Genomic DNA, 12,302 nt, shown 5'->3' on the forward strand with positions numbered 1-12,302 from the left:
CACTGTGATTTTCTACTCCTTTTTATATATTTCTTACGTGTTCATTAATTCTCTCTCTTAATTTTCTGTTGGTTTTTCCTATATTCTGTAAGCCACAAGGGCATTCCAAGCAATATTTCACATTTTTCGTTGTGCACTTTATACATTGTTCAATTCTATACATTTTATTTGCTGTATTTTTTATTTTTTCTCCCATATTTACAAGCTTTACACAAAGTGCAGGAGAAAAAAACCTTCCATTCTTCCCACTGTGCTTTATTTTATATTTTTTCAGTGGGTATATGATTACGTACTCATATTTGTCTCATATTTGATTTTTTTGATCTTTTGTAAACTACTTTAGGTTTCTCTGGAATTTTCCCTTTTAATTGGTCATCCCCTTCTAGAATATTCCAGTGTCTTTTTAACTTAATTAATGGTGTTACACTATTTTTGGATTTGTATTTCTCTGAATTGGAGCACAAGAGCGGATCCCGAGGGAGAGTGAAAACCGCTGATAATACTATGGGCAATATACCTAATATCCATCTTGTGAGTAGGAATTTTAGCCAAAGGTGGTGTTAATTGGTTGGATGTGAAGAAATAGCTGCATGTATCACTACTTCAAACTGGAATTTTAAAGGGGAAGTACACCTGAAGAATATTTTTCAGCACCGGGTGCTTTCGCAATATCTAAACTTGCTGCACAATCTTTTGGTTTCTGGTTTCTCTGTTGCCGTAGGTGCTGATCTACATACAATTTTCTGTATATTTTTGGATACAGCTGAGAGACTGTATGAAGATCAGCAAGAGAGAGTAAAACTAAAGGACTGACTTTTTTCCTAAAAATAATTTTCTTTTAACCGCATTAGGGTGTAGCCGTGGCTTTATTATGACAGTGGGTAGAGATCAGACAGCTGATCATATTCTAAATGCGTGGAGATGAGAACATTGCTGATTGCAGTCCAAAAATGCTGCTCTGGGAGGGCCACTAAAGTTGAAACGCATACTGGTTAATAGGAGAGAGCTTATTGTACGGATAACAGATATATATATATATATATATATTTACACACATACATACAATACTTTCAGGCAAGCTATAAAAACAAGACAGCGCTTACCTTTGGGAAATATCTGTGTTTCTGGCTGCCCGAGTGTGTGTATCTGTATTTCAGATCGAGAACTGCATCCCTCTATGCGAAAGTTCACAAGTGGGTCCCTATAGAGGCTCATGTTTTATTAGCAAGACCCGGAGGACAACCCACCCCATGGTGGAACTGGAGGTGCTGCTGCTCATCGTTGTAACATACCTTCTTTCCACAATGCAGCCCTCCTGCTTTTCTGGGATAGTAGATGACCCAACATACATGCTTCCAGAAGAACGTGAAGCATACCATCCTTGTGTTTAGCATTAGTCATCAAATTAATGTTAAAAAGTGAACGAAAGCCTAAAAAGAATATGGCTGTAAATGCTGTATTTTATATATAAAACTTTTTATATAAAACTTTTTTTAGTTCCTGAAGACGGCTCTAGTGTTTGAGCCGAAACGTGATCAATAAAACTTTTTTGTTTATTTCATATAAAGTCCTGTTGGTGCGGTTTCTCTTTTGAATATTACTGTTGATTTTCTTAACCAGCACACAGGCATTGGCTTTTGATTGTCCAAGTTGACTGTATTGGGGCATTTTCAGAGGCACAGACCTTCCCCTGCTAAAGGCCTGGGATTGCTGTGGGCTGATACAGAATCTTAAAACACAATGTGCAGCATTTCTATCCTACTTCTTTGTTAAGCTTTAGTTATCCTTTAAAAAGCTGGGTTCTTTCTCATGCCATGGCTGTCACTGTGCAACTAATTACAAGTCCATGCATCGGCAGGTTTGGCATCTTAGTCATCAGCTCTTTCTAAAGGGGTTGCTGAGTCCTTGTGTGGGTATGTGTATATATATATATATATATATATATATGTTGATATTAAGACACTTCATTCAGGATAAAGTGGGTGAAGAACCCCCCCCCCCCCACATCGATGAGCACCGTTACTGCTAAAGCATTAGTAGCATTGCATTTTGGGTAATGCATCCCGTGCATGAGCATCTGCAGTCTCCACATCACAAGCCCCTAGAGGGTAAAGGACAAAATCAGCTACACCCCCCTGTCCCGAGTCCCCATCCGCTGTATGCGGTGATTAGCTTTCTGCATTGGGTATTTGGTATGCTCCCCTTCATTTCACTGCAGCAAGTGCTCTCCGTCTGTCACCTCGCCACTTGCTCTACAGAGCGACCACCTCTTCCTTCTCCAAAATCTAGGGAAGGTCACACACCAGGGGCTGGAGCGGCACTGGAAAGACTTCTGGGTTATGGCTGACTGTAGCAGCCCTGGTATATGGATTAGTAAGGGCCACTAGCAGTGTAGATTTATTTGTACCCCTGCGTTCACTATTCAGTCTGAATCCCATATCCCCTTTCTGCTGCCCCCAGTGGGAGTCCACCATCTTCCTTGCGTCACTGAACCAATGTGAGAGGGAGAGTATGAGCTGAGCCAGTAATGCTGTGATACTCACACGGATACCTACATACTCATATTCATACACGGATACCTACATACTCACATTCATACACGGATACCTAAATACTCCCGTTCATACATGGATACCTACATACTCCCATTCATACTTATACGGACACCTATATACATTCACGCATACCTACATACTCACATTCCTACTCAAATGGATATATTCATACTCACACGGACACCTACATATATTCATACTCACACGGATACCTACTTACTCACATGCATACTCACACAGATACCTACATACTCACACGGATACCTACATACTCACACGGATGCCAACATTCTCACATGCTTACTCACACAGATACCAACATACTCACATGGATATTCACACGGATACCTACATACTCACATTCATACTCACACGGATACCTACATACTCACATTCATACTCACATGGATACTCACACGAATAGCCGTAAGACCTGGGGTCACCTACTTTCCCTGCAGCAGGGCATGGTGTCATGCTCACAAACAGAGAGAATGGTGCAGCCAATGAGCATGCAGGGGGCAGAAAGGAGAATGCTGATTGGCTTGCCATTGAATGAATATAAATTGATACTGAATAAGTACAATAAAGAGGAGATGGAATATGCCGGCAGGAATTTGCTTGTATTCCATTGTGCCAGCACTATGCCCCCCCAGGTGCCACCTTAACCTACGTTTGGCCATTTTGGCATTGTGAGCCTCTGACCTTGTGAACTTTTAGCACAGGTGTAACCTGTTTGTTACTCGTTTTCGTTGGGGTAGCGTGTGCCATAGTATTAGTCCCCTCTCCTGAGTGGGGAAACCGGTGGCACCACCACCTCAATCTGCTGATGTGCTCTTGTTTTCTTTTTCTCTCTCTCCGCTTTCCCTCCTTCCAAATGAAGCTTTCTCTGAAGCTGGTAAGAACCATTTTAGCATATTCCCCCCCCCCCAAGTAATTCCCAGGCCGAATCAGAGGCACCAGCACCCCTGGAACTGACCGTCATGGCTTCTTTTCCCACCAAAGAAGTCTCTAAGTTTTCATTGGATAGAATATGAGGAACTAAGTGATTGGGACCACCAAGACTCGTCTCCTATCTCTGCCCCCCTGTGCCTCTGGTTTGGCCCATAGACTGCATGAATTGTGTGCTGTGTATAATCCCCTTTCCTTCTAAACCCTATATTTCCTTTGTCCAACCAATCAGGTGTCGGATTAATCAGCTGATTCACAATAAACTGTATTTGTTTATTACGGTGTTCTCTGACCTATGAAAAGTAACACATAACCCCAATGTATATTGCAAAACTCTGTTCCATTGGATCTGTTGGAAAAGTACCTAACAACAAGGCTGCTTGGTGGGTCCAGGCACATCCAGGGTCTTATATACGTTGTATCTATGGTTTGACTGTTGTTGCATTCCCTATCAAGAGTTTTAAAGGGAATGTTCTCCTTTAAATTAACTTTTAATATGATTTAGTGAGAGGTATTCTGAGACAATTTGCAATTGGTTTTCATTTTTTTTTATTTGTGTTTTTTCAGTTATTTATTTTTTTATTCACCAGCTCTCCAGTTTGCAATTTCAGCCATCTGGTTGCTAGGGTCCAGGTTACCTTAGCAACCATGCATTGATTTGAAAAAGAGACTGGAATATGAATAGTAGAGGGCTGAATAGAAAGACAATTAATAAAAAATAGCAATAACTAATTTTGTAGCTTTATAGAGCACTTAGATGGGGTCAGTGACCCTCATTTAAAAGCTGAAAAGAGTCAGAAGTAGAAGGCAAATAATTAAAAACAATGAAGACCAAGTGAAAGGTTGCTTAGAATTGGCCATACTAAAAGTTAACCCTTTAATACTCCACTGATGGAAAGGAGCGTTACACCAACATAATAATCATTGGAGGGGGTTGAATTTTTACCATGATTAATCCTTCCCTCCTCCTCTTATAGTATGCTCTTTGGACTCTCTCTGGGTTGACTTTTGTGGCTGTTGGTGTCTATAGAGATTGTCTTATTCTACATGATCATTGCAATTCTAAGAGGAAAGTGTGTTTTGTGCAAACTATAAGCAGCTTGCTTTACCAAAGGAAACAATATGGCAGCTCCCACTCACGTATAAATACAAATATAAACACAGAAATAGCCTTACGGCATTTTCTATCCAGCCCAGAAAAGTGTGACACTTAGTTTACCACCCATTGGTCTTGTTGAGCAGATCAGCAGCCCATAAGCACCACCTTGTGTCTAAGGAGGTAAATGCAGCACAACTTGGTGCAACCATCTAATGCGGTTTGTCAGGGACTGACTGGGACACAACTGGGTATTAAAGTCAATGAATGTCCCCACAACAGTGTCTTTCACTTATTCACACCCAGATAATCAGTGACCAGACCCTGCCTCCTGTGCCTAACCAAGTTTATATATTTCCAGGCAATACAAGTTGGTTGCTCCAGGGAAAAATGTTAGGTTGCACAAGCACAGCAATAAAATACAATTACTAGTAATGTAGTTTGCTATTGCCACATATAGGGTGGTATTCCCATTGTGAGTGCCTCTTTTTATTTGGCATGTCCTGCATGCTTATAACCAGTGCAGGCGGCAAGAGCTGATTGTAAAAGTGACATTCCAGTGCTTCGGTTCCCGCCAGGGCTCGACTCCCGAGGACTTCAGCAACCTCCCACCGGAGCAGAGGAGAAAGAAGCTGCAGCAGAAGGTGGATGAACTAAACAAAGACATCCAGAAAGAAATTGATCAGAGGTAGGCAAGGGTTGTCCTGTTGTAAGGCTGCCCAGAATTCCCTCTGAGAGATCCTGGCATTCTCAAGGAGCAGTTCCATTATCTAACAGTCTCCCCTGTCACTGGCAGAGACGCCTTAACCAAGATGAGAGATGTATATACGAAGAATCCACAGATGGGCGACGCAGCCAGCGTGGGCCAGAAGTTGGTTGAAATTGGGAATAACATAGAGAAACTGAGAGTGGAAGTCCATAAGTTTGAGGTGAGTTTTTTTTGGGGGGGGGGGGGGAAATGTCAGGAAATGGATCAGGATAAGGGTCCTGGCTAGCTTATTCCTCTGCTGTAGTAAGTGCAGATAAAAACATCTCTGTTAATAAAGGAGAAGAAACACTCCCTGTATTTTTCCTTAGGTTCTCCTTTTTGTCTCCAGCCTTTGTGTTGCACTGATCTGATACTGACCATCAATCCCCTCCTACATTATTTATATTTTCCAATAATAAACCTATCTCAAGTACCCCAGCCCCAAAATGGTGATACCCATCTATCTTAGTCATTCCATCGCTTCTTTTAACTCAGCTTTTCCATTGCATCTTCTATATTTCCATATCTTCTATTTCCATCACTTCCTGTCTCTCTTGTCTTTTCAATTCATTACCTAGATCTTGTTTTCTCCATCACTACTTGTCTTGGCTTCTTCGTCTCCATCCCTTCTTCTATCTTGTCCTCTTCATTCACAACTTCTATTTTGATCTCTCTGTCACTTTTAATAGAGTTTCCCTAGTGACAAGATCTTGCTGAACAAGCTTACAAGTGGTCGCCATTAGCAGTGCCTTCATACTGGGTCGATGTTGTGCTTCTGGGAGGTTCTCTTACATGTTTGGACTTACGATGTGAGGTCTTTCCACAGGGCTGGCTGGCAGAGGTGGAGGGCAGGCTTCCAGCACGAAATGATAGTTCACGCAGACAAAGTGGATTATATGACACTCAGAACATACAAACAGTCAACAACTGTGCACAGGATCGAGAAAGGTACAGTATAGTATACGTGTTACCATGGCATGTATGAAGTTGGCTTTGCTCTGTAACACTGGCACATTACAAGGAGGCATTTAAGGGGGGCAATATGTTGAGTCTTAAAGTTCTAGGTTATTTCATTCAGGGGGCCCCTTAAACTATGTGCAGAGCTTGGCCTAAGATAATAAAAAAAGAACTGCTTCCTGGAGTCAGTTGCTATAGTGTTTCTATGCTTTCCTCTCTTGAGCAGCCCAGATGGCAGTTACACGGAAGATCACAGCCAGGAGCCAGAAGTGAAGGTGACACCTACCGAATTCGATGATGATTTTGATGATGAGGAGTCCCTGCCGACAATAGGGACATGTAAAGCTATATACCCGTTTGATGGTAAGCCATCATTGATAGAATGTGGAATGATGCCAGTGTGGGTGTGCAGGTTCCTAGAGCTAAGTCTCGCTGGGTACTGACTTAGATTTTTGTCTCAGGGGAAAATGAAGGAACAATATCAGTGGCAGAAGGAGAAATACTCAACGTGATCGAGGAGGACAAAGGAGACGGCTGGACACGGATCCGTAGAAATGAGGAGGAAGAGGGTTACGTGCCAACATCCTACATTGAAGTTTATTTGGACAAAAATGCCAAAGGTGCCATGACTTACATTTGAACCCCCCATTTGCATCTGTCTTTTTCAGGACAGGGTGTTCAGCTCCCTGCCCGTGGCTGGCATCTGTTCATATGGCACATTGGCAGCAGCAAGCGGTGGGATTGTGTTATCAGTGTTGCATTAGGCATATTGGAAAAAACAACCGGTTCAAGTGCTGATATATTTTGAGAGAGATGGACAATCTGTGGCTGCCAATGTAAACTGGACAGTTCCACGTTGCCTTTTCCTTATATGTTTGAAAAGAAAACTATATAATTTCCACCTGACTTCCTGTATCTGGGACAACATTGTACCCGCCCCTGCGGTATCAATGCTAGCACCACCCACGTGTAGTCAGCAAGTTTCTGTGTTCCTAGGAATATTTTAAAGTCAGACATTCTTTTGTTAAGACCAGCACTTGTATATGTACCCACGTGTCCAGGTCCTGACTGAGAATTAAAATAGGCCCTGGCATTTCAGGTACACAGAGGCCCAAAGAGCCCCCACCAGCCCACTAAATACTGACTTTCTATGGCAACTTACAGCAGCCCCTCTGGCATTTCCCAGAACCCACAAATTGCCAGTCCGGGCCTGCGCGTGTCCATCCAACCCTGCCATGTGCACGCCTGCCATCTTTAGCCATGGCTCTTGTTCTTGGTGGTTGGGATCTTTATTTATACTGCATGTTGCATCTCAGTGCTTACTCCCACCCCTTGCTAGCTTTGCCTGGTTGTAAAGGGTCCCTGAATTCTCGTGTTCACATATCTTACAGCATCCCATAAATGAATGTGCTGCTTGTTTCCCAGGACACAAGTCTTAATGTCTGTCCAGCTGTGGCTCGTGGCTTGTAAAGACGTGCTACTGATAAAAAGAATAATAAAGTCCATTATTTTTTTAGAATACTGTGGCTCATGTAATGATGTGTCTAAGAAACCAGGGCCATGTTTATTACATACAGTTGCTGCCTTGACAGATACTTTACAGTATAGGTATCTAAATAGTTCCAAAGCCTGGCAGTTTGCTTGAGTCAGCTCTGACCTATTGCAGGCAGCCTTCAGCATAACAGGTAACCCTGCAAATGCCAGTGTGGGCTTCTACATACAGGTAATTTTATTTACTTTTGGCTCTGCTTGAGTTTACAGTTCCTGTAGGTAGAGGCAACATAGGGAAAAATGGGCTGTGTCAGCTCTTGCATGATCGTGCAATGAAATGTGCAAAAAAGCCACCATATTGGAATGCATATAAAAACACCTGTGAGTAGGAGGAGCCCTTAGTCTGCAGGTAACATCTGTTGGCAGCAAGGATGGTGCACAGGGATTCCTTGGGCACATCCTATCAGTATGGAGCAATGTGTAACTGAAGGGTGCTATATGGATACACAAATTCCCGCATTGTAACCAAGGGTGCATTAAGGCTGCACTGTGTTCTATCATCCCAGGGCAAAATAACCCTATGGTTTCCCCCTGCTGTTTAATTGCCTAACCTGGCTCTCTCTTTTGTTTTCTAGATTCCTAAAGGTGTGCCAGGAGCAAGGACTCTGGGGCGAGCTTGTAACAGGACGCGAAACACCCAGGCAGACGCACACAAACCCCAATCCTCCGGACTGTTCCAACAGGAGTTGCACACACAACGGTTATTTAAAATCAACCCCAAAAAAAGCTTAGGCTCAATTAACAGCACATTCTCTGGCCTTTCGCTTGCCGCTGCTTTTGTTTATCGCACTTGCACTTTTCTGATTTTTTCCCCCGTGCGGCGCACAACTTTACATGTAACTCATAACCTAACTGCTTCCAAAATGTTATATTTACTCAGGTCTATACTCTGTATCACTGCCCTGCGTTATCCCTTCTCATATGGTCTCATCACAGAATATCGCTGCCGCCGTTGTAACCCACACATCAGGTTTTAGTCATTTTCACCAAAATCAGAAGGTTGCAGCTTTGTGCGCAAACAGGCAGTGGCAAGAGAAGAGTTAATTAAGACTAACTTTTTTTGTGTGTAGTTGCCCTTTAATATTCACCATATTATTGTACACAAACAAACCAGCTCTCCGCTAACTGTTGCACTCCTTGGTCCTAACAGGCAGCTTCTCAGCGTCCCATGGGGCTTTGCAGTCATTTCAGCACATTAGCCTAACATCCCTGTCCTGCAGAATGTCTCACAATATTAAAGGGGCACTATTACTTTTTTTATTATAATTTTTATTTAAACACTGTAAGTTCTAGCCATCATTTAACATAAACAGGACGTATTTAAATATATTAAAAATGCTCTTATACTAATTAAAAACTGTATTTTTTATGCTTGCAAGGTCTCTCTTGTTTGCATTCTCCAGCCATTGACTCAAACTCTGACCTGGCTCACGATGCATAGAGTGGTTCCTCTTCTGAGGTGCATCCAGTGGACCAACCCTGCTGCTTCCCCTTGACTTGAATGGAAACCACCTGCTAATGCTTGTTTTTAAACCATGAGTGAACTGTACCGGCTGTGTCCTTTAAAGGCAATGGGAAGCAGTATGGGCAATTTTGGGTGTAATATTGCACGTTCCACCTAGAGGCAAAATGTAGAATTCATTCATAGATTCAAAAATAGTGATAGTGTCCCTTTAAATCACAGGAACATAAAGGGATGGATTAAAAACAAAAGCTCTCAATATGTTTTAGACTATTAGCTACAAAATATGCCTCCCTGTAAAGGCACAAAGCCACAGCCGCTTTTATACTGGTCACAGGCCTCTATTTTTTTTATTATTATATACGTGTTAGAGTCATGGGACATGCAAAACATCACTGTGCACCATTGTTTTGCTGTCTACGGCATAATGAGAGTCTATTTTTAGTGCCCCATGCCATTTCCACAATGACAGATGCTTCTGCTGCCATATTTATCCAATCACCCCCTTAAGACCATCTCATGTTGAGGATCCTCAACATTTTATTTTTGTTCTGCTTCTCCTTTTTTTAAAGTCATTTTCCATCTCTCCTTTCCCTGCTATACTGTATGGTCCTGTCTTGGGATCCTCCTCGTGCTTCTGCCTCTTGGTTTATCACTCGCTGTCTGTTGGACCTGTTTCATCTGGTCACTCTCTTTTTTCTGCCTGCATGCTCGCCCTGTCTCCTTGCCTCTGCTCACTTAAAGGGTCACTCTAAATTATTGTTTGAGTTTCTTACCTTATTTCTGCATAAAAGCTAAAAGCAACAACCATCCTTTAGTAGATACTACTAAGTCACATTGTTGGGACAATGGTGGTTGCTGGTGGAGAAGACCTGCTGCTGGGGAATCAGGAACCATCACTCCCTTGCTCAGATGGCCATCGCCTGCCTAAACACTTCTCATAAGTCTTTCAAAGCTTACTGTTAACCACATATCAAGCATTGAAGACCAGATGGAGCTACCACCCTCTAACGACTAGATGAAGCCGCCACCCAACTATAGATCAGCTCGACTTTCTAATGGTGGTTAAGTTGGTTCATATTAAGTTAAGCCTCCCAGGACAAACATCCGATAATGACTCAAGCCAACCCAACATTGGAGTCCTTATCAACTGGCCATCAGTAAGAAAGGACTCTTATTTTCCATTCAACCCAAGAAGCTGTTAGTGTCCCAAGTTTTTTTGTCTTGCTGCCATTTAAACCATCCCCAAGGTTTGGGGAAAACTTCTTCATGTGTCCATTCTTCATCTGTGTGATGGCTGAAGGATCCTGAGATCTTGTCCTGTACAGGAACCTTCTGCTTTCAAAGGAGTATCAGTGGTGTGTATTTATGTGGTTAAACAAACAACTTACCTATCACTTCTTGTACTTATCTAGTTTAGGTGGACAGTATATAATTGTCAGGACTGATGGCACATCCAAGCATCACTTTGCTTTCGCCATGTCATCAAACCGAGTAGTAACGAGTATAGGCAATCGGAGGAGGAAAGTAATTCATGTTTACAAACCGCCTGTAACAAGAAAGATTGGACTGTTTCCCAGCACTAGAATAGTCCAAATGCCACTCACACAGCCCTGCAGTAACCCCCGGCTATGGTTTTACGCTGAGTTACCCCAAACACGGGCTGTAAATAAACTGTATGGAAAGATATTCCCTTGCCAAAGCTCTTACTCTTACAAGAGGTATTTTTCCAAACTGAAAAACTACGTTTTTATGCACTGTTTTTTTAATTTTTTTTAACTTTTCACAGCCCAGCCCTTTCCTAATCCTCCCCCCTCGCATCAAATAGAGTTATAAAAAAACTGCCAAATTGTACATATTCTATTTTAAACTAACCTATATTAAGCACCTTTCTCCCTATTTTCCTTTGTTTTGGGCTTGTTTCTAATCACTCATGTATGGAAAGAGAAATATCTGTGCAGTTGAGTTGCCAAGAGTGGGAGAGAGAGTCTTGCCCTGTGATTGGTTGGCCAGGGCCTTTTTGCCCTGTTAAGTAGCAAAGATTTAAGCTAGTGGAACAGTAGGGTTGTGTTCTCTGTTCTGAGGTTACACACACCTAGAAGAGAACAGCTGTGTTCTAGGTAGGCTTCTGAAGGTAGATACACCTGGAACACTATAGTTGTGTTATATGTCACTTTCTGAGAGTGAAGGCATCTAGAACAGGAAATGTAGCCTTCTGAAGTAGTGATGAGTGGGTCAGAAGTTGTTCAACCCTAACCTGCTGCTTTCCTACCCAATCCAGTCTGAAGTCCTCTTCTACTTTATGACTTGTACCTGACCTCCCCTCTGATTTCTCATATATATATATATATATATAGGCAGAATTAACTGCCATAGGGGAGGCGCTAGCCCTCCAGAGGGGCAGTTACCTGCTTGAATTTTGACCCACCACTAAACCTGCTCATCACTATTCTGAAGGCCCCTTTTTGAGGGTACATGCATCTAGAACAAAAAAAAATTCAGTTCTTGGTAGCCTACTGAAGGCAGATATGTCAAACAGTAGTATTGTGTTCTAGGTCTTTCTGATGGGTTGTATAAATGTCTGAAGACAGAGAAGCTTTGAGGACCCATTACCATAAGCATGATACAATATGCCATTCAGTTCTGAGAACTGCGATACTGCTAGAAATAAACTAATATTACAAAATTCTACTGGTTTCTATGGTTTTGTCTTATTTCATAGAGTTCATCTGGTGCTGGTGATGTTGCTGAACAATTAGATTTTTACCCAGTTCTGCCACGCATGTAGTCAGCCCCAGGCCAGTGACTGGATCATTATAGGGGCCCATGGAAACCCAGTGGGAGAAGCTCACATCAACAACAGCAGTATGAGAAAGAAACACCCCAGAGGGCAAAGATGAAGTCGATGAATATATTTATTTGATTTTATGCAGCAGGCGCTCAGCCTGAGCCCAATGTAATGCTGACGGGACAGGGTGGTGTTAC

At 42.4% G+C, this 12,302-nt stretch overlaps 1 protein-coding gene across 21 annotated transcripts in view; it reads left to right on the plus strand.

Annotated features, from left to right (window-relative positions):
* LOC108699944 (formin-binding protein 1 homolog) overlaps positions 1-12,006 on the plus strand; it is an 86,688-nt gene extending 74,682 nt beyond the window's left edge. For 6 of the 21 annotated variants that reach the window (XM_041574782.1, XM_041574786.1, XM_041574787.1 and 3 more), the window contains 6 exons: positions 3,436-3,450; positions 5,178-5,287; positions 5,396-5,528; positions 6,174-6,295; positions 6,528-6,667; positions 6,766-7,823. In XM_041574782.1, coding sequence (XP_041430716.1) covers positions 3,436-3,450; positions 5,178-5,287; positions 5,396-5,528; positions 6,174-6,295; positions 6,528-6,667; positions 6,766-6,944 — 699 coding nt within the window. In that variant the 3' untranslated portion in view covers positions 6,945-7,823. Of the gene's footprint in view, positions 1-3,435; positions 3,451-5,120; positions 5,288-5,395; positions 5,529-6,173; positions 6,296-6,527; positions 6,668-6,765; positions 7,824-8,430 lie in introns of those variants that run through there. The other 15 variants (XM_041574781.1, XM_041574788.1, XM_041574784.1 and 12 more) reach the window with 7 other exon arrangements.
* Positions 12,007-12,302: the final 296 nt, after the last annotated feature.

This window comes from Xenopus laevis, chromosome 8S (assembly GCF_017654675.1).
Source record: "Xenopus laevis strain J_2021 chromosome 8S, Xenopus_laevis_v10.1, whole genome shotgun sequence".
NCBI lineage: Eukaryota > Metazoa > Chordata > Amphibia > Anura > Pipidae > Xenopus > Xenopus laevis.